The sequence below is a fragment of the Aspergillus multicolor genome (genome assembly GCF_047715735.1).
Source record: "Aspergillus multicolor strain CBS 133.54 unplaced genomic scaffold BDW74scaffold_22, whole genome shotgun sequence".
Taxonomy (NCBI): domain Eukaryota; kingdom Fungi; phylum Ascomycota; class Eurotiomycetes; order Eurotiales; family Aspergillaceae; genus Aspergillus; species Aspergillus multicolor.
In genome coordinates, this window is record NW_027395973.1 from 537,880 (window position 1) to 565,039 (window position 27,160).

Genomic DNA, 27,160 nt, shown 5'->3' on the forward strand with positions numbered 1-27,160 from the left:
TAGGTGAGCGCTACCATAAGAATTTCTATCTCACTGACAAAAACGTAATCTTTTTAAGAGCCCACTCGTAGTGATTAACCAGCCTCTGGCAGTTGGAATCGACAACTTCCGCGGAGGACCCGCACTGGCGCAAAAGTATTATTATGGGGCACTGATAAGCAGCCTCTCGCTTATCGGTGTTTAATTATCGCCGATCGGTCTCGCGTTTTCTTCAGACGCGCTACTTCGACACTCCATCGATATATCTTCAATTTGAACATGCCGTAATTAGAAGAAGGGCAAATCACTGCAGATGACTTGAAGGTCCTTTTCCATTCCGTCATAGGTATGGCCTATTGGACATCTGCAAAACCAGTCCCGTCCACCCTGGCGGCACAGCTGGCACCACGTCTCTCATCCCAAGGAAGCCAAGTTCATCATCTAACCAAGGAAGCTTTCGCTCAGCTCCGGAAGGAACTTTTAGATGGCAAATTTAGCGAATTAAGCCTCAACGACAGCGCCACTGATGTTAGCAGGCTAATATGCATCGTGCTCAAGGCCGGTTTGGAACCGTGTATGAAGGATGAAACCCAGAAGAAGGGAGCCCTGGATAATCAATTGTCGGATTGCTTGGACATCATTCGAACAACAATCGAGAAAGCGCCCCATACGTTGACGGAGGTTCCTGATCCAGAAATCCTCGGCGAAAAGGCTTGCGCCCCGTTATACGTCTGGCTCGTCGTCCGGCTTCTCCAACTCTCTTGTGCTCAATACAGTGAAACTGTGGAAGAGAAAATTACTGGCATTTTCTCGACGATAGTTCGTGCCCAATATAAACACATCAAACCATGGTCCACCTATCATGAAATTCCCACCTTTTTACGGGCTTGCGCGACTGGTTTGTAGTAACCCGAGCCAAAATGTGTTCATCACGCTAACCGGGCAAGATACCATATTTTCCCTCGAAAGGCTCAACATTCACAAGCAATGGGATGTGTCTCTTCCGGCACCCGAAGGTCCCCTTTCCGTGGCTCTAGGCAGATCCGGCCTCCCTTCCACGCTGCTGAAGAAAAGAATCAAGCTTGGATCGATTAGGGAAGCTGTTCTCTTGACTCTCAATCTTCTTGATTCGTTCACAAAGCAGGCGTCTTCTCCTGATATAGGATTCGGCATTCGGCAGAACCTCGCTTGGGTACTTAACGGTTACCAGCGTCTTTGGGGTGTCTTCTCAAGTTGGCTTCGCCGATCCAACTTAAACATCGATGAGTCTCGAGTTGAAATATGCTTGCACTTTTTGACCTCGATACGAACCTTCTGTTTTCGCGAAGCATCATCTGCAACGGAACTAGCGTACGATCTCCCTCAAATGCTAGGCGACATACTGTCTTTAGGCTATCTGAGCCATTCTCAATCCCTCCAACTAGAGCTGTGTCGTTTCATTGACGACATCGCCAACGTAACTGATCGCACCACGTCTACCAGAGGGCTCTTTCACCCATTAACCGAGGCAATGAAGAAACCTACTTTCAAGGCCCTCGAGCCGCATCTTCAGGTATAGACTTGATCCTAACTCGGCCACCTAGTCTGACTGAAAAACAAGGTTGCGATTCACAGTGCTCTTGCCAAAGTGATGCGGACGTGTGCGGCCGATCTGACCGACTCTGGCGTCAAAACAATGCTTGATTCTTTTGCTTGTAGTCAAGGTCTGGCGGTATTGACTCAAGAAGCTGATGATGATGATTCTGGGCGAGTACGTAAACGCCGGAGTCTCCCTTGGCCGGAGCCGCAAAGCAGGCTGGACGCAATTCAACAGCTCGTCTCGAGACTACTGCATATTTTGCGCTATGAAGGCGCATCAGACTTGGAAACTCTTAAGCTTGCGGTCTTGTGAGTTCGGTGATAACACCACAGACCACGTGCTAACTTTCTTTAGCAAGTCTTTCCCTGGAGCCCCTGAGCAAGATAAACAGGAGTTTCTAGATACAGTAGGCCTCCTACCCTGTGCATGCGCGGGGAGTTTATCCACGGCAGTCCAGAGCAACTCCCTGCAGAAACAGCTTTGCCATACCTGCGACAAAGACTATCACGACGAAACTCAGTTCAATAGGCACATTACTGAAAGCAATCAATTATGCCAGTTACTGGCATTCATCATTCCCAGGATCCCGCGTTCCTCACTCATCAGAGTGTCCACTATGGCTGCATTGAAACGAATTTCAATGCACACCTCGAACCCCGCGCTTCTTCAGCTCTCAAATTCCATCTCCGGAGATTTTCTTCTTGGTGCGCTTCGAAGCTCTGTGCGGGAGCTTCGAGTCGTCGCCAGGTAAGTCCCGCACTATAAATGTGTATCATGTGCTGACGACACATTAGCCAGACCGCGGTCTGTTTTGTGCGCAGCGGTATAGAGCATGAAACTCGTCGCAGTAACTTCGTTGTCATCCTGGGATGGTTGAGGAGCTTATCTGAAAGACAAGAGACGGCATTACATGAGACTTGCATCATGTGCTTGTGTCGACTAGCAAGGTATAACTGGTCTCCTTGCTGGAATTAAAATTGAGAACTGATGAAATAGGTTTTCGAACGATGAAGAAATGAATATAATCCTTCTTCGTCTCGTAGAGTACCTGGGTCATCCAAATCCATTTACCTGCGGGGTGGCTTATAGCGAAGTACGTCCCTCACTCTAACCTGGTTCAAACGCCTCCTGAAGGTCTTAGATATCAAAGCTTGCGCAGCAGCTTGCCATAACACCTGCGGGCTTGTTTCGGCCTTTCTGGAGAACGCTTGCCGTGACAGTCGCAAGAAATCTGCAATCTCGTCCTTACATGGCGGAACAGCTTTGCGACCTGCTCGGGATGACAGTCGACGATTTCCTAAGGCTAACAGAGGTCTATGTCCTACCCCATCTGGTACTCTGGCGTAAGAGAGATATTATTGCACGTATCGGAGGGACCTACAAAGATGCCAAGAGTCCCTTTGATATATGCTCAGAAAAGGACAACCTCGCGGCAATACTGGCATTCTTACTGTGTCAGTCCTCCTCGGATCCTCAGAAGATGATCATGGCCACGCTATCTGCTGTGGACCCTGCTTTCGATGGCCGTACCCTAGCAGAGCTGGTGAGGATTGAGCCAATCCTGATTGCCTGCGACCTCTTAAAAGGTCTTGGTGATGTTGGGGAAGAAAATGGTGCAAAAGTACGTACACCATTATTCTGACTTAGGGTTATCTAACAAAACATAGTTTCAAGAAGCGCTACGTATTCTGTCGGCTCTCGTGCCGCGCAAATCGACGCATGCGTCAAGAAAGTCCAAGTTAGTGGGTCACTTCATTGAGGAGCATGTCCTTGGCATAATCACGCAGTTCGCGCACGCCATCAATGATTTCCAGATTAGACAGCCACTCGTGGAGAAAAAACGGAATATAATGGCTATTGGGGCGATGATCAAGGTTGCTCCAGGGCATGTGACCAGTGCCCTACCACAGGTCTGTATACCCCTCTCCAAACACTAACTCACTCTAACAGCTACAGATATGTGCCTGTTTGCGGTCCGCATTGGAGATTCAAGAACTATGCAACAATGCCTTCATGGTATGGGGCATATTAGTGAGCTCTTTGCATGAAGAAGAAGTCGAGTCTCTTCTCGATCAAACCCTTTCTATTGTGATCAGACATTGGGCCACCTTTACGGAAGAAACTAGGAACAATGCTTACCAGCTCGTTGGGCGCATCTCAAAATCTCACCGGGAGCTCTTACAGGATATCTTCGCCACCATGCCTTCCTTGGCCTCTATACCTGTGCTCTCTCAATTTGACGCTCAAATAAACGAACTGAAAGGCACACTAGATGTTCGGAGTCATTTCATGGCCTTTGCTCGTCGGTGCATGAGCGAAAATGCCACTGTAGTTGAACAAGCATTGACAGAGCTTGTCTTGTATCTTGCGGAACACGAGGACTTCGTTCACAGGTCCGTACTGAGTGAGCAACCAGACCCGGCTGTAGCACATCTGGTGAGGTCCTTACTTGACTGCTGCTTGAAATTTAACACTACGTCAGAACCAATTACATTGCTTTCAGCTCGCTGCCTTGGTCTTGTTGGTTGTCTGGATCCGAATCGAGTTGACACGATCAAAGAAAAAAAGGCGATACTTGTTTTATCAAACTTTGACAAAATGGAGGAGACATTTGACTTTGTGCTCTTTTTCTTCCAGCATGTGCTAGTCGACGCCTTCTTATCGGCGTCCAACACCAGGGCCCAGGGGTTTTTAGCTTACGCTATGCAAAATCTGTTGATGTTCTGCAACCTCAATACAGCGATCACGCAACGTTCGCGCGGTGTTCAAGCCGACGAAAAGTATCGGCGATGGTTGGAGCTTCCTGAGGCCATCCGCAACACTTTGACGCCTTTTCTGACGTCTAGATATACCGTTACAATCAAGGCAGCCACTTCCAAGTACTCATATCCGTTGTTTGTGCCTGGGATGAGTCATGCCGAATGGCTACGATGCTTTGTGCAAGGTCTGCTGCAAACTGGAAATGGGGACAACGCGAAAACTGTGTTTAGCATTTGCAGTCGTATCATCAAAGGACAAGATATCTCGATAGCATCTTTTCTTTTTCCATTTGCTGTCCTGCACCGTGTGGTTGGAGGAACTGAGAGAGAAAAGCATGAGTTGCAAGGGGAGCTCCTGAATATCCTCGCTCATCCTCTTTCTGAGAGTGGGGATGACGTGCACGAAGCGGTCTTGTTATGCAGCCAGGTAAGTAGCTTATTTGGCACATTTCTACGATACTTACGTTGCGTAGAGTGTCTTTGAGGTGTTGGACTACCTTTCGAGGTGGGTGCAGGGGAAGAAAAAACACTTGAATGGCCTCAGAAATCGCAATCACCACAAAGCCTCGAAGGGAACCGAACGGGACCTGCTGATTGAGTCGTACACTGCTCAGATCAAATCAGTGGAAACTCTTCTGAGCTCCATACCCCCAGAAGTGATCTCGAAGCGAGCTGTGCAGTGCAAGTCTTTCTCTAGAGCTCTATTTCATTGGGAGCAGTATATTCGTCAATATACGGCTCGCCCTCAAACACAACAGTCTGGGAGTCTAGAGTCTCTCTATGAACATCTTCAGGGCATCTACAGTCAAATTGACGAGCCAGATGGAATTGAGGGTATCTCAACCCACCTGCATGTCCTGGACATTGACCAACAGGTGCTTGAGCATCGAAAGGCGGGGAGATGGGCCACTGCACAAAGTTGGTATGAATTACAACTGGAAAGAGAACCCGGCAATCTTGATGCCCAGTGGAACTTGTTTACCTGCTTGAAAGAATCTGGACAACAAGGTATTTCTCCTTAACTTTATTGAAACTCAACTTACATTGTGTAGATGCAATTCTCACGCGGTTTGAAATTCTGAAGACGACAGAATCTATTCCGAAGTTCCTCCCTTTCGCGGTGGAGGCGTCATGGATGACAGGTAAGTGGGAGAAAATGCACGGTTACCTCGAACTCTGTGCGCAAAAAACAACAGCAGACTTTAACATAGGCATTGGGTTGGCTTTGGATGCCTTTCGCCGGGGCAACTCTCAGCAATTTGGCGAAATTGTAAATGGATTGAGGTTGAGTGTTGCTAGGTCCCTCACTACTAACTCTGCCGCGTCCTTGCAATCGTGTCATGATAGCATGCTCAAGTTGCATGCTTTGACAGAGATTGAGTCTGTTGTCCTACATCCTCATTCCGACTTGCCTGATGCTCTAGATCGTCGCTTAGATGTACTAGGAGGATACCTTTCAGACAAGCAGTATCTTCTTGGACTGAGGAGAGCTGCTATGGAATTGACGTACGCACCCTCACTCTGGATCAGAGGTCGCACTAATCAAAATCAGTGGCAAGTTTGCAGATGCTGATATAGCCGCCGCATGGCTGACTAGTGCTCGGTTGCTGAGAAGAGGCAATTTCGGCAATCAAGCATATCAGTCGATGCTCAATGCTGCTCATCTGAAAGACCGCTCCGCCACCATTGAACATGCCCGACTTCTCTGGAAAGACGGTCATCACCGGAAAGCCATACAGATTTTAGAGGGGGCGATAGCTGCAAATGAATTTGCCTCCGCTACATCGAATTTCGACACTCCAGATCTACAATCTGCCGCACCTGCCAATGAGAAACACCAAAACCTACTTGCCGCCAGGGTATGCCGCGCCCTCACTCTGACTTTGGGGCAGGCTAACTTTTTTAGGCGCATCTGTTGTTGGCAAAGTGGACTGACAGAGCAGGACAAACACAGTCAGATATAATAGTACAAAGATATCGCGAGGCTATCAAGCTTCATACCAGGTAAGTGAAACGTGGCAAATGACTTTCTTTTCTAATCGGTTTCAGATGGGAGAAGGCCCATTATTATCTTGGCAAACATTACAACAAAATCTTAGATTCAGAGAAGTCCAAGCCGCTGGGGAAAGAAGCCCAAATCTTGTAGGTTTATTCATAAAGAGCGCGTGCTGCTGCTTATCATTGTAGCTTGAGTGGTGAGGCATCAAAACTTGTCGTTGACAATTACCTTCGATCGTTGGCACATGGGAGTAAATACGTTTTTCAGTCATTGCCAAAGGTCCTGACCCTCTGGCTGGAACATGCCTCCAACATTGAGCAACCGCTTGATCCGAAAAGGGGTGACAATGCGTATGTAACCCTTGTTCTGGTTCCCTACATACTGACAGATAACAGGGACTTTCAAGCTCATACTCTAAACCAACGAAAGAAGTGTCTAGATGACATGCACTCGCAGCTAAGAAAATACGTGAACAGAATCCCAGTGGCATCGGTAAGCTTGTTCCCTGAATAAACATAATTCTCAACTGACCATCAGCTCTTCACAATATTGTCTCAAGTGGTTGCTCGAATATGCCATCCGAACTCCACGGTTTATAACCTATTAACCAAGATTGTGGCGAAAGTAGTGAACGCTTTCCCTCAGCAAGGGTTGTGGACTGTTCTCGCAGTAGCCAAGTCATCGTCCGCAGAGCGAGCCTCAAGGGGGCTCACTTGTCTCAATAAAATCACCGTGGGTTACGCCTATGAATGCTCACTTTTCAGATACAGCGAAAGCTAAGATGGCGACAGGAGATCAACAAGAAGTTAAAGACAGAGACAATCTACGATGTTCGCGTGATGATAAATCAAGGCCAAAGGTTTTCAGATGAGCTGCTGCGATTATGTGTGGCGAAGATTGAGAGCAAGACCTCCAGAATCAACCTTGCACGACACCTCAACTTCAATCATAGAATAGCCCCGTGCCAACTTGTTGTTCCCTTCCAGGCGATGCTTGCCCCAATTTTACCAGCCAGCCATGATCTCGACTACCTAAAAGGTTTCAGGGCTTTTCCTCGGGACTCCACAACTATTGAAGGTACGCAGCCAAATTACACCGACGATACATTTCGCTTAACTGCTCTAGCCATTCTTGACGATGCCCTAATTCTGAACTCTCTTCAAAAACCTCGCAGGATTGGTATCTTGGGTTCCGACGGGAAAATCTACAATATCCTATGTAAACCAAAGGACGACCTCCGGAAAGACCAACGCCTGATGGAGTTCAATAACATGATAAACAGATTCTTGAAAAAGGACGTAGAGTCTAGCAAGCGACGCATGTGTAAGTATTCCATCGCTGCCAGTCTTCACCCACTAACGACGGCAGATATCAAAACATATGCTGTTACGCCGTTAAACGAGGAATGTGGACTTATTGAGTGGGTGGACAATCTTAGAACATTGAGGGACTTGATCACAAAGTCACTCAAAGAGAGGGGTATAACACCAAATGTAAGACTCTCCAGCTTTTATATGGAGTGCTTTAACGCCGTTCAGTATGAGGAAATCCGACAATATCTCAACGAGGCATGCTCGGATCCATCGAAAGCGTCAATATTCGCGGACAAAGTCCTAGCAAGGTAGGACGCTCGTTATTCCTTTGATATTAGTTTGACCAAAATGCAGTTTCCCTCCGGTTTTACACGAGTGGTTTGTGGAGGTTTTCCCTGAGACCGGTGCCTGGTTTTCAGCGAGGCTTCGCTATACTCGGTCCTGTGCTGTCATGTCAATGGTTGGATATGTCCTAGGGTCTGTCTCATTCGCCCAATCAAGCGTGCGCTGCTGACACATATGCTACAGCCTGGGAGACCGGCACGGAGAGAACATACTCTTTGAGGAAGGCACTGGTGGTGTCCTACATGTTGACTTCAATTGTCTTTTTGACAAGGTGGATTCTGCTGGTCCTTTGGTTGAAGACTATCGCTGACCTTATGTATTTTAGGGTTTGACCTTTGATAAGCCAGAGTTGGTGCCGTTTCGACTCACTCAAAATATGATTGACGCTTTCGGTGCTTACGGATATAATGGTCCGTTTCCGTCATGAATATCAAGTAACACGATCACTGACAATTGATAGGTCCATTCCGGAAAACGTGCGAACTAAGCCTGGATCTTCTGAGACAGAATGAAGACGCTCTCATGACTATCCTTGAGACATTCTTGCATGACCCCACGACAGATTTTATTGGCAAGAAGGTACCTGCGCCATTTTCGGAATTTAATGTATATAAAGCTAACTATGAATCTCACCAAGCGCCGAACCCATGCGAATGTACCGGATACCCCTGCTGGCGTCCTAGAAAATGTCCGCAGTAAGCTCCGAGGGCTTCTTCCCGGTGAATCAGTTCCATTGTCCGTGGATGGCCATGTCGAGGAACTAATCATGCAAGCAACTAATATACGTAATCTCGCGGCCATGTACATTGGTTGGTGTGCTTTCTTTTAGCTTATGGGACGTTACGCATTTGTGAATTTCCGGGTCCTGTGAGAACAAATCAGAACCATTCAACAATCATGGACTAACCGGACTAAACTCACTCTGTGTACCATGTCAATGATGTATCATACTCGAGCTTCTTTAGTGCTTACTTTATAAAAAGTGGGAGACACTGGCAATTCGTATGAGCTATCTCTTTGGTAAGCCACGCTGGATCCGACCTCTATCTCTACTAGCGCTTCGACTCCCGCTGCGACTGCTGTAGTCGTAGCTGCTGTAGCTGGGGCTGCGACGGCTGCCACGTCGGGGACTGAAATCTTGCGCGCGTGTCCTTTTCCTTGGTGGGGATACCGATGCAGACCTTGAAGAAAATGATGGAGAGCGACGAGGTGATCGGGACCGGGAGCGCGAGAGCGACCGGGGCCGATATAAGTCATGCCTTTCCATGGGCCTAGAACGACCATATCTCCGGGGAGAAGCAGCTCGCTGGTGGTATGGCGAGCGACGTGAAGAGAGATTATCCGCAGGTCGTCCTGACAGGTGTCTCTGGCGTCCATACTTCCCTCTCGCATTCGAGATAGGCGGTGGCGAACGGGAAAACACTCTCTTTGGTAATACTATCGATACGTTCAGTAATGCTCCGTCAAGCTGCGCTTCGTGCATATGCGCAATAGCGGCTTCCGCATCTGCTGGGTCATCATAGAGGATATAAGCCGTGCCTCTGTTCGTCATAACTAGATACAGATAATGTCAATTTCACAACCAAGGATAGAGAAGTGGGCATTGCATACAAGCATGGTTCATGGGAAGATCAATGCTCCGGATATCCCCAAAGTTTCCGAAAATCTCTCGCAAGTGCGACTCCATCACGTTCTTGGTTAGCTTCTCTACAACAATCTGTGGGGCTCTCGCATTAGCTTCAATTTAGTGAATTCGAAAACGGAGTAAATCCTAACCTTTGAACTTCGCTGGCTTAAGGGGCTCGGACTCCGACTGTAGCTCCTGCCTCTGTATGATTCGGAAGCCGGGCTGCGAGTCCAGCTTCGGCTTTGACTGCGGCTTCGATTCCGGCTCGGGGATCGCGTCCGTGTTCGTGACCTAGAGCGGCTTGCAGGCTGTCCCTTGCGACCGCCGACACTTCCCTCTGACATTGGGCTTCGGGAGGTCCTCCTGGGTCTTGACTCTGATGGAGGAGATAAAGAACGTTTGTTTGGCGGTGAACGTGACAGTTCCCTGTGCATAGCGCATGAATGAGAGCTTCTAAGAGAGGTCGGGTTTGGTCTTTGCGACGATCGAGGTGCGAGCAATGAAGGAGTGCGCTAGGTAGCAACAATGGGCGCAAATATGGCGATTCTTGAGCTGAAGAAACCTGGAAACACAGTCGATCGAGCTCCGTCGGAAGAAGGTTAGACCTAGGAGTATGTCATGCCGGAGTTGGAAAATTCGTCTAGCTGTAACGGGTTAGGTTGGGCTTGTGTCCGAACGGTACTCAAGTTTCAACTACATATCACATCTGGTAGCTAGTGAGTAGGCACAGTAATGAGTATGGTAGACCAGGTCCAACCTTATATATACTCTAAAAGTTGGGTTACTTGACATCTACAGCATCGCGCCATCGCGCCATCGCTCATAACCCTGAATGATGTCCTCGGTGACTTGCCTTTTGACTTGACGGAGAGCGTACTCGAAATGTTTCCAGCGAACATCTTGTTCCTGGCCACTCTCATCTTCTTCGTCCAACGCAGCGTCTCCGGCAGTTTCACAAATGCTCACCATCTCTGCACCAGTATACCCCTCAGTTTTCAGGGCCAACTCCTCCACTGCTACTTCGGGATTAACCATAGATTTGCAGAACCAAATTTGAAGGATCTCCTTCCGCGCCTCGAGGTCAGGAGGCCCAATATAAAGAATACTGTCCAAGCGCCCCGGACGCATCAATGCTGGGTCGAGTACTTCAGGCTTGTTCGTCGCAGCAACGACCAAGACGCTTTTGAGCTCCTCGATACCGTCCATCTCATTGAGGAGAGTTGTCAGCACATTGACGCCCCCCTGAGATGCACTTCCACGCTTGGAGGCAATTGCATCAATTTCATCAAAGAAAATAATGCTAGGTCTGGCGGAGCGAGCTTTTCTGAAAATTTCGCGCAAGGCCCGTTCAGACTCACCGACATACATGCTCAAGATTTCGGCACCCTTAACAGCCATGAAATTCAGGCCTGCTTCGGTCGCCAGAGCTTTGACGGTCAGAGTTTTGGAGCAACCAGGAGGGCCATAAAGGAGGATTCCCTTCTTGCTTTTTACATTCAGCCGTTTCATTCGTTCGGGGAACTAAGGTATGTTAGTGCTTTTAGACCCACATCTTGTCAATTCCGATATCATACCTTTAGTGGCCGCTCGACAGCCTTTTGAAGTCGTCTTTTGATGTCATGTTGGCCCCCAATATCTGACCACCTTACTTTCGGCGTCTCCAGGAAAACTTCTCTCATAGCAGTTGGCCGAGTTTCTTGGAGAGCTGACAGAATATCGCCTTCCTCTATCTTGAGGCCAACAGCTGGACCATTGTCAATGCTCAACCCTTGAATTGCTTTCGAAATCGTATTCGCAGAGTCTGAATTACTGTCTCCGTTGTTACTGGTTTGTCTTTGTCGAGCTTTGCGGCATACAAGCTGTAACAAAGCAAATATATCAGCGCCAACATAACCGTGCGTTTTTTCTGCTATGAGCTCTATAAGCTTTTCACTCAGGACACTGGAGGGACCTCCACATATGGCAGTAATTATCTCAGATCGATCGCGCGCCGTAGGTATCTGCAGCTCGATTTCATTAGCCAAACGGTGAGGAGTCCGCAGTAGATCGTCAACGTCGTTCGGATGGCGAGTAGCACCGATTACTAGAACACGGGCCGCTTTTGCTGAATCCATACATTCGCATAATACTGGTGCTAGAGAATGCGAGTCCAGCGATTGCTTCTTGGGTGCGAGGAAGTCCAGTTGATCCACAATCACTGCACTAGGCTGATAACGAATAGCTTCTTGAAATATACTGCGCAACCTCGTCTCCTTATCCCCGACATTCCTGCCGATTGACGAAGAGTCGAGGTCAAACGTTCTCCGCCACCCCGCCTGTCTGATTTGGCCGAGAAGTGCGGTTTTTCCGGTTCCCTTCGGCCCATATAAGAGTATACCTCTGCCATGCTCATAGAACGGTGGCATGGCGAGCGCGCCTAGTCCCGGGTGGAAGTCAGCGAGGTTTTCATTAAGCAACTGGATCTGGCGACCCATCCCTCCAAGACCGAGTGGGAGGACTTGTAGATGAGAGCATAGATCCTCTTCAGTACTGTCCTGGGAGTCGTCGATCAAGACCTTGGAAGTTTCAGAGAGCCGGAACAAAGTACTATCGTGGTTTTGCGCCGCCCCCCGAATACTTGCAACTTTAAAGCTCCTCCTTTGACCTCTCAGTTCCAAGTCAAACATCAAGCCGACAGCCAAGGCTTCACACTTCGTGAGGGGAAATTCCAGAGCCCATGCCCAATGCGTCCTGTCTATGGTTGCAATCGGTCCGTATCTTTCAATTTTGTCGGGGTCTGAGCAGTCGACCAAAGAGATTGACGCGATGTCTACCAAAACCTCATCCACCTTCACGATAGAGACCTGGTCGCTGAGCTTGATCCCGTAGCAATCCTGGAGAGTTCGCGATGCCTGTAGGACTGACTTCCCAATGCTTTCCGGTGAATTCCATGCTATGGCTTGCTTCGATGATCCGGTGGGAGTCAGTACTCGACAGATATCCCCAGCCTTGAGTTTGAGAGTCGCCAGCGAGGTTGCTGATAGGTATACTCGAAAGGCATCCCGGTTGTCGTTTCTGATTTGCTTCGGCAGGGATCGTACGGAGAAATCCCGGTTTTCAAGCATGCTGTAGACGCGCGAACGACTCTTGGAGTAAGAGCTCCGAAAAGTACAATATTTAGCCCAACTTATAGTGCACTCGGCGGCGGTGTGCGTCTCTGCCCTGTTGAATTATGTTCATATCTTTGAAGATCACTGTGTGGAGAGTCATTGTGAGCCCCATGGAGGGTTCTCCCCGCTTTTGATTTTTTTTGTCATGACATCCAAGAAAGAGTTACAGTAACAAGTTTAACTGGGCCTTTAATTAACCTGTAAGCTATTTATTAACCAAGAGGTGACCAGTTTGGGAATCATTATCTGATTATTCCTTTTGTTGTTATTATTTATTATTGTCTAGCTGTCCAAATATTCACAGAAAATGACAGTGGTTAAGGAGATGTGTATACTAATAGTGGGGAGAAGGGTATGTAATTAGGTTGGACGCACTACATTACTAGTCTCACCTTAGTTTAGGTACCAAGCTAGTTTAGGAAAACCGTATACAAGTTACGGAGTACCGGGACAGGTATGGACAAGGTGACCAGCTAAGCAACGCGGAAGACCATGGCCGTGTCCGAAAACTGGATGTTATATGACCAGGTGCTGTAAAATAGAATTATTCACTTGTTAGAACGAAATGTACGATTTGTAGGCATCAATGCGCCGTTAATTACCCATCTACAATATATAGGTATATATTGGTATACAGACCACATATAGTATGTCAGGGTCTTCTGAATTACCCTCGGGCTATAATCTACAACGGCCCTTCACGATTGAACACGGCGTTTCCCGCCTGCACTGTGAGCGCTGCTTCACCTGACCCCATACAATACCTGCACAATCCCAGCCCTCCCAGGGCCTCTATGGAACTGGCTTGGCCATCTAGGTGAGATAAAGGGGGCATAGGATAGTTTGTCGCGTAAAGCGCCACGCTTTGCTTGTAGTTCATGATAGGTCGTCAACGCCACCCCCCAAAGATTTCGAGTAATACTGGTAGAACGAAATGGTTATCCTCGAACGATTATAGACATACACATATAAAAGGTCCAAACGACAAAACCGTGTGTGAGGTGGCCCGACTGATCACGCAGCGCAACCGGGTCATGACTAACATGACCATAATAAATCTGGGAAAGAGCCAGTCCCGATGGGAGTCTGAAGAACGAAACGGGTATGGGTAAGTGATGCACAGGAAGGTGATCAACAACATTTCCCTCCAGTGTTGCCGCTAAGCCCAGAACCTTGATTGTCTATGCTGACTCCCTGAGAGCCTGTCTGCTCGGACTTCGAAGTATCCATTCCCTTTTTGATATCGGCAGCAAGGTTGTAGAAGGCTTTCTCGATGTTGATGTTGTTCTTCGCCGAGACTTCGAGGAAGGGTATTCCAAGTTCATCCGCTAGCTGCTGGCCTTGCTCCATTGATACGGCTCGCTTTTCTTCCCAATCGCATTTGTTCCCTATAAGGATTTTGTGCACCCCCTCGCTAGCATGTTGCTCGACGTTTGAAAACCACGTTCGAATGTCTAGACAGTGATCAAGGTTAGCGACCTGGGCACGATAAATATAGGATTAGGCTGTCATTACTCTGAAATGAACGCTCATCGGTGACATCATAAACAAGAAGGATACCCATGGCACCCCTGTAATAAGCTGTTGTGATTGTTCTGAATCGCTCTTGCCCGGCAGTGTCCCATATCTGGAGCTTTACTCGCTTTCCATCCAGTTCGATGGTGCGGATTTTGAAGTCAATACCAATAGTAGTGATGAATGATGGTGTGAATGAATCTTCGCTAAAGCGCAGAAGGCAGCACGACTTCCCTACGCCGGAATCCCCTATCAATAGCAACTTAATCTATTGCAAATTGGTCAGAGCTCACGATGTGTACAAGTCATCCAACAGCACTTACCAGAAAGTCGTAGTTTCTAGTACCGGCCATTATGAGAAAAGGCCGTTAGAAGATGTAGATATATCGCAGAGGTGTATCTGATTGTAGAGAGTCTATACTCTGCTGACGGTTTGGCCCCTCCTTTCCGCTTCGCTCGTGTACCTATCGATGTTCCCGGCTTGCCTCGCTTGGTGGAGATACGTCGCTTCTTAATCAGTCCGATAGACTAGAGACTCCCGCATGAGTGGAGAGATCGCGACACTCGCTGGAATGACAGGGTTGGCCGAGGTTCTCTGAGATGGCGAGGCACAGAGAAGGGAATGGGCTACCTCAAGTCAGATAGCAAGGGTCGGGGCGTACCAGTAATAGCCAAAACCACGGAACTAAAGCCAGAGTAATAGGGCTCAGTCGTGGAAAGCAACAAAGCCGACTGCTATCATTTGTTTGAAAGCAAGAACTGAGTGTCCGTTGACAACCAACTAAATGTTATGGATGACGAGTGTGTTAAGACGAAGTAGGGATGGCTACGGTATTCCGTCAACCGGGGTCTACGACGCAACTCTAAATGGGGTATAGTATCCGCAGTATGGCTGCTGCCACACTCCGTTACTTACAACTCGCTCCAGACACTCCCCCGAGAATCGATATATTTCTTCACACTTAGAGTTAGACAGAGCAGGGTTATGGTTATATGATTGTCTATAGGTTAGATCCTAATGCCGGCCCTGTCAACTAATCGTGGGTTTTATTGGAAACCGGGCTCCATGCTGTACCTAGATAGGTAAAGGCTCCGCCGGAACCAAGCAAGTCTCTCGACTTCACGCGACAAATTACTCCGTTATGAAGTGAAGTGTATTGTAGCTTCGGCGACCAGCCCCTCGCCTCGCCCTTGATGCGCCTCTCAGAATACTGATACTCAGACTTCTTGGTGAATCACTCGCTTTGTGCAAATTGTGCTATAACTATTCAGAGCTTGGGTAATCCATTATACTTATGCATAACTCACTAGGCACACCTTATGCACTCTCAAATCCATTTCGAGTACGTCCAGGCCATCCTCTGGATTATCCGAAGCTGTTTATCGGCTCGACTTTCGTTGACCAGGTCCGCGACATCCTCCTCGAATGAACGAAGGTCTTCTCCTTTGAGTATAGTCTGACCTTTAATAAGGAGGATTTCAGCATCGCATATCAATAGGCCATAGTTCTTGTGGTCAAGGCGTCCTTCTGCTGTAAGACTAGAAGTTGATAGATCACGGTGGATATTCCTGGAGGCATGTTAATCTGAGTTGGTGCCTTCGAATACCAGAATTTTCTTCTTACCGCAACGCATATCGCAGATCATCCTGCCGCCTGCCCATTCTAAAACCCCTTCGATTGCCGAGAAGTCCAAGAGCCCAGCGTACTGAGGCGTAGGTTATGAGGAGCCCGGGGGTTAGACCAACAAAACTGGAGCGCATTAATCTCAGTTGAGGTACATAAAGGGAGGTACACACCCAAAGACCAGTTCCTGGCTCTTAAGTAAGGCGTCGATGCCACTCATCGCTACCTCAACGTCTACTTTGGTCTTCTGGATTTGAATCAAGAGAGCGCGCACCAAGTCGCCTCGGAATGTGCCGATTAAGGGACTGCGCAGATCCTTCTCGTAGGCCCTCAAAACTGGCGTTAGGTCCCCCTCCCTAACTTTATCTGCAATCATATCGGCAGATGAAGTGTAATGATTCTGCTCGCCACGATCAAGTACGAAGTCAACCACCATCCTTTCGAGGCTTGCCCGGTCGGTTTCCAGGCTGTTTTTACTCATCAAAGCAATCTCGCTTTTGTCGTCATGGCGTATAGTCCGCACAAGCTTCCATATGGGGTCTAGAACCCAGTTCTTCCAGAAGTCGAGTGCAGTTGCTCCGAAATTCGAAATCGTTTCGGCTAGAATGGGACCAATGTGTGTCGCAATTCTCAACGATGTGGTTGCCGAAATCATAGCCAATGAAAGAGGTAACCAATACCGAGTTGCAACTGAAGGACGACCAAGTACATAAATACTGCCAGTTGTCGCGTGTTTGTATTGTGGAAGAGTATCTGTAATGATATCATTTAGTTCACGGAGGATAGCCTCAGGCTCGAGCTGGTCGAGTCCTCCCTCACCCTGGTTGGGAGCCAGAGTATCGCTCCCTAAATGCTCGAATATTAGGGACCCGTCGTTGGAGCGTCGTAGGATCGACCCGAGTAGGCCGACAGTAGCCCGTACTTGTCGGCGCAGGCCACCAGCATCAATCCCATAATCGGCCGCATGAAGGCCGGTCTCAAACGATAGACATTCGTCACAAAGAAGGCCTACAGCTCTAGCATTGAAATCTCGCATGGCCTTAAGCTTTCTTGTCCTCGTTTGAATCTCCAATTTCGGTCCGCTCAAGGTAGGAAAGAGCCCAAGTTTGTAGGAGCTCGGCTTCGAGAAAACACATCGCTGAACCGAAGTATAGAAGCGCAGCCATGTACTTGGGCTAGGTCTAATCCGGGCGTCGCGATCCTCACCCCCACGTCCAAGCGCGGTCCGTTTACTGTCGTAGTAACCGGATTCCATGCACCTTTGCCACATCCTACATGGTGAAATCTGCAAAGCATACAGACAGACATACCAATCAGACTGCAGCACGCCCTCCCAGTATTGTAATTCCTCATTGATGCGAAGGACGCTATCGGAGAAAATCTTCAATGCCTCCGCAAGAGTCTGCAACGATGCTTTCGCGCTTATCAGCCACGAGAGATCTGACAGGCGATGTGTGAAGACATCGGATCGCGGCCAGGAGTCGAGAGCATCGCGAAGAGTTTGACGAGACTTTGCGATAGTACTCAAGAGTTTATCATGATGCCTAGCGTTGGCAATTTTGGGCTTGATCGAAAGGTGTCCGATTATCGTCTTGAGTTCTTTCAAATGCACAATGGAAGTATCGATTCCTTCGCTGCAAATATTCGCCTCTATCGTGTCATTGATGCGTTGGTGAAGTTCTCCCAGCTGCGTCTCGAGGCGATAGAATTTACTGAGTTCGTTTTAGTCAACGTTCTAGCAACGGAAGGTTTCACTTGCCTGTGAACAGCTGACATTGTCCTCACCTGGAGCCGAGAGTACCTTCGTCCGGATTGGCCTGTTATTATCTTGAGAGTTATAATTCGGATAGCGATATTTCTGTTGGAACTTGGAGCATTGTCTCCGCCAAATGTTATGACATCACAGGTTACTGCGTACATCAATCGAGAACCGCGTACGCAATGGTCTGCACCTAGCCTAGAGGTTCTGGAGAAACCTGGAACCGCCAGGGATGAACGGAGCTGTATTATTATCTCAAACTTCGCAACTTCTGCATCTACACTACTACGTATCTGCGCAGCATGAAAATAATGAATGCCGTTCTATGAGTTGGCCAGTACATGCTAATTGACTATGAGTACTCCGTAGGCATGTTAGGTAACACAGTTGTGTAGCTTGCTTTTGCCTTGTTTGTCCTTGCATGAGACGGAGTAATAATACCAACTTTCGGGTTGGCCAGTTCAATGCCAAGAGCTATTTCTATGTGCATTGTGCTCCCCAGGAAAAACTGGAGTCTGGAGTAGGGCTAGTAGTCTCCATAGCAAAATTAACTTTTAGAGAGAGCCCCGGGTCTGAAGGCTCCGACGAAAACTCTATACCGGCTCAGAGGAAAGGTGATCCTTTCTAAACATAGCTTGAGTGTTAGCCCACAAGCGAATTTTATATGGGGCACCATGACAGTCGACCTGACAACGCCAGCAGTTCACGTACGAGAGAGAGGGTCTGCATGGGACTGGGTAGCTTGCCAGGATCTGAGTCTCGCGAAATGCGGTTTAAATTATCATGTTGCTCATCAACTAACTATTACTACTGTAGTCTACTCCGTACTCCCTATGTGTTCTTTCAGGGAATGACTAGGGGCATCTGAGTGGGGCGGAGTCTGTCAATCATCAACCATTCGGCCCTGATCGGCCTAGCAGTAGTTTAGTCAGGGGGTAAATATTCCATGCCGGTGCCTGGTCGCGCCACTCGGAACCTAGGTTGCAAAAATCACGCGGTGCAGTGAAACTTATTCTGTCGAGTCCCTGAAATAACTCCTCCGGCCACAACTCACAATCTTGGTTCAATATTTCTTCTGTATACTCTCAACAACGTGTCGACTATTCTCTTGGGGCCTGAACACACACACACACACACACACACAAAGTTATTTGGCAACAACGGACTAGGTTTTCCGCCATGGACTTAATGTATGTGTTATAGAAATCCTATAAGGCAATACCTCTCTATGACATGCGAAGATACTAAGAAAACCAGGAATTCGACCTACCCCTCCAGTACCCCAGGAACCTACTGGGAGCATTACAATGATATTTCTAGCCATAGCGCACATCTCAATGTCGCCGAACGGCTCTGGGCAGCTTGGTATGCGTGGATGCAGAACGATGTATTAGCAACAGGAATTATGTCCTTTGTCATGCACGAATTGGTCTATTTTGGACGGTCTTTGCCGTGGATACTCATCGATACTTTGGGATTCTTCAAGAACTACAAGATTCAGGCGGTAAGGAGAGATCCATCTCATCCTTTTGCTTCTGCTCATCACTTATTCGACTAGGCCAAAATCCCGTCCTTACGAGAGCAGTGGGATTGTGCGAAGTTTGTCCTTCTAAGTCATTTTACAGTAGAACTGCCACAGATCTGGTCAGTAGTACATACCGACCCAGCTACTTTGCAGTTTATTCTAATGCGGCGTGGTTTTTTGCAGGCTTTTCCACCCAATGGCTCAATTCTTTGGCCTTTCCACGTCTGTTCCGTTCCCCTCACTCTGGACTATGGCCTATCAAATCGGCATTTTCTTTGTCATGGAAGATACCTGGCATTATTTCTCCCATCGTGCTCTGCATTGGGGTCCACTATACAAGGCGATTCACAAGATCCATCATCAATACTCAGCTCCATTTGGTATGGCGGCCGAGTACGCGTCACCTATCGAAGTCATGATTCTTGGTTTCGGTACTGTCGGATGCCCTATCGTCTGGTGCGCGGTGACTGGCGACTTGCACATATTCACGATGTACGTTTGGATTGTGCTTCGCTTGTTTCAGGCAATCGATGCACACAGTGGGTATGAATTCCCATGGAGCCTTCACCATTTCCTCCCTTTTTGGGCCGGGGCAGACCATCATGACCTCCATCACGAGAAATTCGTTGGTAATTACGCAAGCAGTTTCAGGTGGTGGGATTATGTTTTGGATACGGAATACAGCCCCGAGGCAATCAAGCGGAGGAGAGAGCACAAGGCTGCCGGCAGTTTCAAGAAGGCACAATGATGTGATGTTGTTCACTCTACGCTTGCGTAGAGTTGACTGTTTCGCAGAGGCATTTAATGTGGACATAGCTACTTCTTTGCCTGAAGTTCATATAAGCATGCCCATTGTTCTAGACAGTCTGCACTTTCTGTGGTAGTCTGTGTACTCTTTGTACATTATTACTTTGTTCAATATCTGTTACACCGGCCGCCTATGGCGCCGCATACCCACCTTGGAAGCCATGTTTTGAACTCTTGGCCACTGCCAAGTGCTGCTAAATTAATAGTGTAGAATGTACTTAACCTAAATTTTATAAGTTTTAAATTGTATTCATAATAAAGGGCTTGGCATGGCTTAACTATTAATTTTTAAAAATAAAATGTCTATATATTTTATCCTATTATTACCACCTTGGTGTTGCTAGAGGCTAGGCGCAATGTGATGTTAGCAAGCGGCCTTAGGCTATAAAATAAACTAATATTAGCACTAGGAGTGTAGCCTTAGATTATTATATTAAAATAATGATTAATTATATAATATATAAATTTTTAACTTTAAAAAATTTATATAAATTAATAAAAAATTATTTTAAATAAAATAATAAACTAACTTAAATTTTGAAAATAATATAATAGAAAATAAAAAATAATCAAAAATAATAAAAAATAGGTCAGCCTTAGGCGGCGAAGGAGGCTTAATAATGTAAGGAGAATGGAACATGGGAGTATTATGATTAATTTCCTTATATGTTTAAGGCCAACCCTTTGCATAGCTTAGTTAGCTAAGAGTTAGTTTTTATAATATATAAACTAAAAATTAACCATTATTTTACCCCCTTTTTTTCTTAATATTTTATTTTATACCTGGCTTTATATCCTAGGCTGTTATAATTTTAACTTTTTTTATTTTAAGCTACTTATAAAGAGACACCATGCCACCTAGCTATTTAATTATAAAGTTAAAGGGTATTTACTATAAAATAATCTTAATAAAAGACTATTATACTCTTATAGTTTCCTTATATATAAATTTATAAAAAAAAATTATTAAGGCATAAATATTCCTAAATTGGTCCTAATATAATATTAAATAGGGACTAAATTTCATAGCAAGAATAATAGCTTTAAAAAAATAAAATAATATATTAAATAATTCAAAATAGTGATATTTAGTAAGAAAACTAATACTAAAACATTACTAATATAAAAAAAGTTTAAAAAAATAAAAATAAAAATATCCCTAAGTAAACTATTAATTTTAGCCTGTAATAATAATTAAACTAACTTAGTACTTTAAAATTAAATTTTAAAAAGCTCTAGGTAAGTATAAAATAAATTAGCAGAAAATCTTAAGTGCTTTAGTTTATATAAATTAAGCATGTTAAAGTAATTAAAAACATTATACTAATAAACTAAAAAATATAAAAATACAGGCAAGAATTTATTATAAAAATACTTTTAAGAATAAACTGCTAGAATTTTTAAGAGTTTAATAATAAGCTTATGAAATATAATAATGAAGCTAAAAATAGCTTATTAAAAAAGGACTAAGATCCCTGTGATTTTGCTAACTATTTAGATATATAAAAGTAATATTTTAATTAACATACTGTAACGGCCTAGGATATAGAGCCAGGTACAAAGCAGAATACTAAGGGAAAAGGGGGTGGAATAGTGGTTAATCTTTAGGTCATATATTATAAAAACTCATTCTTAGCTAACTAAGCTATGCTAAAGTTTAGCCTTAAATATATAAGGAAATTAATTATAATATTACCATGTTTTATTCATTTTATATTATTAAGCCTTTTTTATTACCTAAAACTAATAATTTTACCTGCCTTTAAAAAAATTAATCCTAATTTATAAATAATATTAAGAATTTTATATTAGGTTTTTTTATATTTCTTAATAATTTTATTTTACTTTTTTTTAATATTTTGTAATTTTATACTTAAGATTAAGATATTTATTATAGCTTTTATTTAAGGGGGATTTATTTAGTATTACTTTATTAATATTTAAGTTTTATATTAAGATTATTTAAATAGTGCTATGCGTTATTATTTTAGCTACAAGTAATATAAAGGGATAATTTAAATATAATAAAAGAAGTAATAAGAATATAAAATAATTAATTTATAAATTAAGAAAATGATACTAATATTGATATTAATATTTATGAAGAATAAGAAAAGAAAAAGGTATAAAAAAGTAATAATATAATATTTAAATAATAATACCTTGCCTGAGGACATAACCCTTATTAATTAAATTATAAAATAAAGTAAGAACTTATATATAAAACTATAACTAGGGGCTAATAAAATTAAGCCTGTTGATATTTTGTTTTATATTAATAAAAGTAGCTAACCTGCCTTTTTTAAAGAATAAACCTTTGGGGAAAAATTATATATATAAACTATACCAATTTTACAGGCACTCAAAATATTCACACTTACTTAAAAATAACAAGAAACCATACTTAGTGGCCTGTAATAAAAGATATATTTAATATGTTATGTATAATGTATTTATTAGGTGATCCGCCCACCCTGTAACCCATATAAAACTATAATTTTTAGTTTCTTATAACTTAACAACAATAATAGCTAAAAATATAGAAAAATAAGATTTTATTAAAGATATAATAAATTTTATGAAAATACTAAAACTTAAGAAAAATATTAAGTTTAAACCATTAATTACCTTATATTTAATTTATTACTAAAAATACAGCGGTAATTAATATTACTAGGCTAAATCTTATTTAAGATTTAAATTTAGATTTAAACAATATTTGGAAGTATATAGTAATATAAAATTAATCTTAGGTACTCTAGGCTTAAAATAGTGGAATTAAAATTATTTAAAATTCGTGATTTTGTATGGGATACGGGGTGGGCGGACTACCTGTGGTGGGCGGATCACCTGATAATTACGTTAAATCCCCTGCTTACTATTATATAAAGATCCTAGAAAAAACTAAAAGTATAAGACCTAATTTTATATATTTAAAAAATATTTAATTAAGTAATAAGGAATTAACCTTATTAGGGCATTATTTAGAATATTAAATAATTATAAGGTATAAAATAAAATAGCTGGTTGCTAAAGCTATCCTGAACATGAAAAATAAAATTATAACAAAGTTTCTTTACGAAAAAAATTTATTCCTCATTATATATAATATAATAAAATTGAAATTAAATAATAGGCCTAATTTAGTATTTGAAGTTATGGCTTATTATATATTATCAAAAGTAAAATACTATATTACAATACTATATTATTAAAAAAATAAATAATTATATTGAGTAACTAAATAGTATTTTAAGGTAATATTTTGATAGATATTACTAAAAAAGCTAATAGAATTTTAAAAGTTCTACTTGAATTAAGTACTTTTTATTACTATATTTAATTATATAGTATTATAAAAATAAGCCCTTTTAAGCTTTTATATAATACTATCCCACGTTTGCTTATAAATAGCATACTAGCAAAAATAATCAATATATTGAATTAATTATCAATAAATAGCTATTAGCTTATGCTATTAGAAGTAATATATTTATAGTAATAAAATAAAATATCACTTATTTAAAAAGGGGCAATAGGTTCTTGTTAAGAATAAAAATTTCAAAAGATATAAATAAAATAATTTAAGCCTTATAAAGTACTTAAGGCACACCTGCTTAAGATATATATCATCAAAAAGTTATATAAATAGGTTATTTGTAACTTGATTAATAACTAGTATTTTATTTATATTAAGATTAATAATTTAAAATAGCTTTGGACAAGTACTTAAGTCTTGAAAATACTGAAAAATCAGGCAAAAAAAATAAAAAAGCCTGTTAAGGTAAAGTAAATTATCAATATTATCAGACTTTTAACTCCCTTTTACTTAGACTTGTTAACTTAAATAAAGGACAAGTAAAATAACTATAAAAATAAAAGATTATTTTTAAATAAAATAAAAAAGGATACTGTTATTAGTAAACTTAATATTTAAAATAAATAGTAGGCTAGGAAAGTTATAAAAACCGCTTTAAACATCTTATAAGTACTAGTAATAAAAATATTTTTAATAAAAAGTTATAATCCTATAAAATATATATCCCTAAAAAAGTTAAAATTAAACTAAGAATAAATACCGAAAAATTACCTATCCTCACTAATACTTTAATAAAAAAACTAAATATAAACCCTATTATTACTAACCTTTAAGAAATACTAAAAAACCTGGCTTTAGAAGCACTTTTATTATCATTATTTCACATCAATATATTTAAAGGGATTTTTTTTAAAAAAGGGAAAAAAAAGAGTATTATTAATAAAAACTAATCTCTTTTTTATATTATCATTTTTTACTATAATAATAAATTATCTGGAAAAATTATTGATTAATTTACTACTTAATATTATTTAAATTATGTTTTATACTATTAAGAACTATTACTTTAATTATTTTAGTAATCTTACCAGGTTATAAAAGATTTTCAGGAAAAATATAACTTATTAAATATTATTTAAATTCACCTTTAATTACTAGTTATATTTACTTTAAGAATATTAAAGGCTAATTTATTAAAATTATTTTAAAAAAATTAAATTAAAAAGGACTAACCCAGACCTTAAAGGTATAAAAAATATACTAAACTTATAACTAGGATTTTTTACTTTTTTAATAAAAAAGGATATAATAAAACACTTTTTGATAAAATTATTATTTGTAAGTTAGATATTAGCACAGCTATGGTATTGAAAATAATAATAATGGAGAAAAGAGGGTATTATTAGTCTTAATAATAATATTAAGGGTATTAATAACAGTATCAAGGGTATTAATAATATTTAAAAATAATATTAATAATATTAAAAAGGTGATATTAATAGTATTAATAAATATTATTAATAATATTAGAAGGGGTATTTGTTATGAACTAGTAATAACAAGGGTGTTAAAGCAGGCAGGAAAGTGTCAGATAAAGCTTGCCAATCTGTCTTAAACCAGTGGGATTTAAGGATATTCTATGCGCAAGAGTAGAAGGTACAAGTCTTAAGGTTAAAGAGCTTATATAAAAGACTAAAAACTAAAAGGTAGGGTAGCTTAATTTTTAAAAATATTAAATAATAACTAAAACTATTTAATACTATAAAATAGTTTTTTAAATAAATAATTAAATTAAATCTTTATAAAGCACTTAATATAATTTTATTATATCCTATTAAAGCACCTGCTTTATAGCCTTATATTAACTAATATGACTATAGTCCCTTTTTAATTTAGTATCATAGTATTTATTATAATTAGGTTAGAATATCCTATAACTCTAGTTTTTAATATAATAGCTAGTCACACTATATTATTATAATATATTTATTAATTAATAATAGTCCGCGCTAGCCATGTTCCCTAATAATCCCCCTTTCTTGGGTTCTTTATCCCTAAAAATATAAATAAGTATTAAATTCTTAGGTAAGTTATTCTTATTACCTATTTTTCTTAATATTATTTATTTACTAACTTTTATAATAGCTTTTAGCTTAGGTATTTAAAAACATAACCTAAGGTGTTAAATTAAAAAATATGATTTTATAATAATTACCCCTTAACTTTATTTCTTGCGAAATAAAAGAAATAAAGGAGCTTAAAAGGCTTAAAAAAGTAAAAATAGAAAAAATTAAAAAGATAATAAAATAAGTTGCTTAATTATTATAATAAGCAGCAGGGGCTTTTTTATATAGGCTTTTTTATATAGCCAGGCTGTTAAGGCCTTTTTTATGCCTTTATTTAATAACTTTTTTTAAACTATTTTCTTGCTAAAATTCCTAAATTTTCTTAAGGTAGTTAAGATGCCTAATTAGTTCCTATAAATTTTGTTTAATAAGTAATCCGTTTAGTAAATAGAATATTAAATCTAACCCTTATATATTTATTAGTTTAGGATTTATTTAACTTTATATTTCTGATTAATATTAGTTACTTTATTATAGTTATTTTCTAGATTTAGTATTAGTTTTAATAGTAAAATATAAAACACTAGGTATACTTGCCTTTATACTAGTAATAATAAGTAATAGTTATTATTAATAATTTTTTTATAAATTTCAAATAACCTATGTTTTACTATATTAAGTTTATTACTTAGTTATTTACTCTTAATATCAATAATTTTTTTTCTTATTATTTATTATAGGAGATAAACTTTTTTTAAAAAAAAAATAGCATGTTTCTATATTTCTTATTATAATAAAATTTTATTGTTTTCTTAGCCCACCTAATATCTTATATAAATAATTTATATAGTATATTTAAGTACTTAACTTATATTAAGGCCAATTCTAATTTTTCTTTAGCTAGTGATAATATTTATGTTATCCTTGGGTTTTTTTCCTAAATTTGCATAGTAAGGCAAGATGCTTGTTATAATATTTTTTATATTATTAATAGTAAACTATGCTATTAGTAGTATTTTAACCTAATTATCTTAGTTCTAGTTAAGATAATATTACAAATATTACTTAATTTATTATATTATTTTTTTTATTTATTTATTTATTTATTTATAATTTATAGTTAATATATCTTAATTCATTTTGCATGCTTTTATAATTATTTCCTAAAACTTAGATATAAATAGTTTATTTTTACTAAATATGAATTTTTTAATAGTCTAGTCTAAATAAATATTTTTTATACTATTAATAGCGCTAGTTTTTCCGCAGTAAGATTTTTTGTAACTGGTCTAATAATTATATTAGTATCAGTAAGTCCTGTAATAGGATTTTTAAATAATAATAGCCCCGTAATAAAATTAATAGTAATACTTTCCCAAGGTCTTATAAAGATATCTGGTATTTATGTTTTTTATATAGCTAGTGTTAAGAGGGCTTATTTTAATTTTATTTATTATATTTTATAATATAATCTTAAACCTGTTAATATATTTTTAAAAAGAAGTATATTTATTAAATTTTTTTTATTATTTTCTTAATTCCTTGGTGTCCTTTTAATAATAAATTATGGTGTAACTTAATTACTTTTTAAACCATGCTTTAAGGTACTATAGTTAATTTATTTTATAAAAGTATTTTATTACTTTTTTTTTAAAAAGTGGCTTTTTAATTTTATTCCTAAAGTTATTTATTATTTTCTTATTTCTTTTTAAGTTATGTTATAAACTTATAATTATTAATTATATAAGTAGCGACTAGCTTGGCATCCTGGTTAAATTTAAAAATATTTTTATTT

General features: G+C 40.9%; 7 protein-coding genes across 7 annotated transcripts; 3 read left to right on the forward strand and 4 right to left on the reverse strand.

The window, feature by feature from the left end:
• Positions 1-327: 327 nt before the first annotated feature.
• Positions 328-8,803, forward strand: atrA (protein kinase MEC1; the record flags this gene model as incomplete). The annotated part of the gene is made up of 26 exons (XM_073726986.1): positions 328-877; positions 927-1,531; positions 1,580-1,866; positions 1,913-2,305; positions 2,353-2,505; positions 2,555-2,651; positions 2,700-3,179; positions 3,226-3,468; positions 3,515-4,744; positions 4,791-5,325; positions 5,370-5,823; positions 5,870-6,176; positions 6,224-6,321; positions 6,367-6,459; positions 6,505-6,666; positions 6,712-6,808; positions 6,854-7,048; positions 7,108-7,393; positions 7,442-7,639; positions 7,685-7,809; positions 7,855-7,937; positions 7,984-8,106; positions 8,158-8,245; positions 8,300-8,384; positions 8,435-8,553; positions 8,612-8,803. The coding sequence occupies 26 exons, from the start codon at positions 328-330 to the stop codon at positions 8,801-8,803; spliced, it is 7,278 nt and encodes a 2,425-aa protein (XP_073581608.1).
• Positions 8,804-8,921: 118 nt separating this feature from the next.
• BDW74DRAFT_59033 (RNA-binding protein with serine-rich domain 1) lies at positions 8,922-10,163 on the reverse strand. The gene is made up of 3 exons (XM_073733241.1): positions 9,751-10,163; positions 9,586-9,691; positions 8,922-9,528 (listed from the first exon to the last, which is right to left on the reverse strand). Exons 1-3 carry the CDS (start codon positions 10,033-10,035, stop codon positions 8,984-8,986), a joined length of 936 nt encoding a protein of 311 aa, XP_073581609.1. The 5' UTR covers positions 10,036-10,163; the 3' UTR covers positions 8,922-8,983.
• Positions 10,164-10,358: 195 nt separating this feature from the next.
• BDW74DRAFT_157822 (putative AAA family ATPase) lies at positions 10,359-12,480 on the reverse strand. Its single transcript, XM_073725200.1, has 2 exons — positions 11,176-12,480; positions 10,359-11,122 (listed from the first exon to the last, which is right to left on the reverse strand). Exons 1-2 carry the CDS (start codon positions 12,265-12,267, stop codon positions 10,394-10,396), a joined length of 1,821 nt encoding a protein of 606 aa, XP_073581610.1. The 5' UTR covers positions 12,268-12,480; the 3' UTR covers positions 10,359-10,393.
• An 817-nt stretch (positions 12,481-13,297) lies between these two features.
• srgA (Rab family GTPase srgA) lies at positions 13,298-15,077 on the reverse strand. The gene is made up of 4 exons (XM_073725201.1): positions 14,928-15,077; positions 14,589-14,832; positions 14,266-14,533; positions 13,298-14,204 (listed from the first exon to the last, which is right to left on the reverse strand). Exons 2-4 carry the CDS (start codon positions 14,616-14,618, stop codon positions 13,882-13,884), a joined length of 621 nt encoding a protein of 206 aa, XP_073581611.1. The 5' UTR covers positions 14,619-14,832; positions 14,928-15,077; the 3' UTR covers positions 13,298-13,881.
• A 516-nt stretch (positions 15,078-15,593) lies between these two features.
• On the reverse strand, positions 15,594-17,665 carry BDW74DRAFT_169412 (NCA2 family protein; the record flags this gene model as incomplete). Its single annotated transcript, XM_073726987.1, has 4 exons — positions 15,594-15,834; positions 15,890-16,015; positions 16,063-17,601; positions 17,649-17,665. The coding sequence occupies 4 exons, from the start codon at positions 17,663-17,665 to the stop codon at positions 15,594-15,596; spliced, it is 1,923 nt and encodes a 640-aa protein (XP_073581612.1).
• A 999-nt stretch (positions 17,666-18,664) lies between these two features.
• Positions 18,665-19,288, forward strand: BDW74DRAFT_59225 (uncharacterized protein). Its single transcript, XM_073733243.1, has 2 exons — positions 18,665-18,838; positions 18,906-19,288. The coding sequence occupies exons 1-2, from the start codon at positions 18,828-18,830 to the stop codon at positions 19,204-19,206; spliced, it is 312 nt and encodes a 103-aa protein (XP_073581613.1). The 5' UTR covers positions 18,665-18,827; the 3' UTR covers positions 19,207-19,288.
• Positions 18,665-20,375, forward strand: BDW74DRAFT_157832 (sterol desaturase family protein). Its single transcript, XM_073725202.1, has 2 exons — positions 18,665-18,838; positions 18,906-20,375. The coding sequence occupies exon 2, from the start codon at positions 19,370-19,372 to the stop codon at positions 19,919-19,921; it is 552 nt and encodes a 183-aa protein (XP_073581614.1). The 5' UTR covers positions 18,665-18,838; positions 18,906-19,369; the 3' UTR covers positions 19,922-20,375.
• Positions 20,376-27,160: the final 6,785 nt, after the last annotated feature.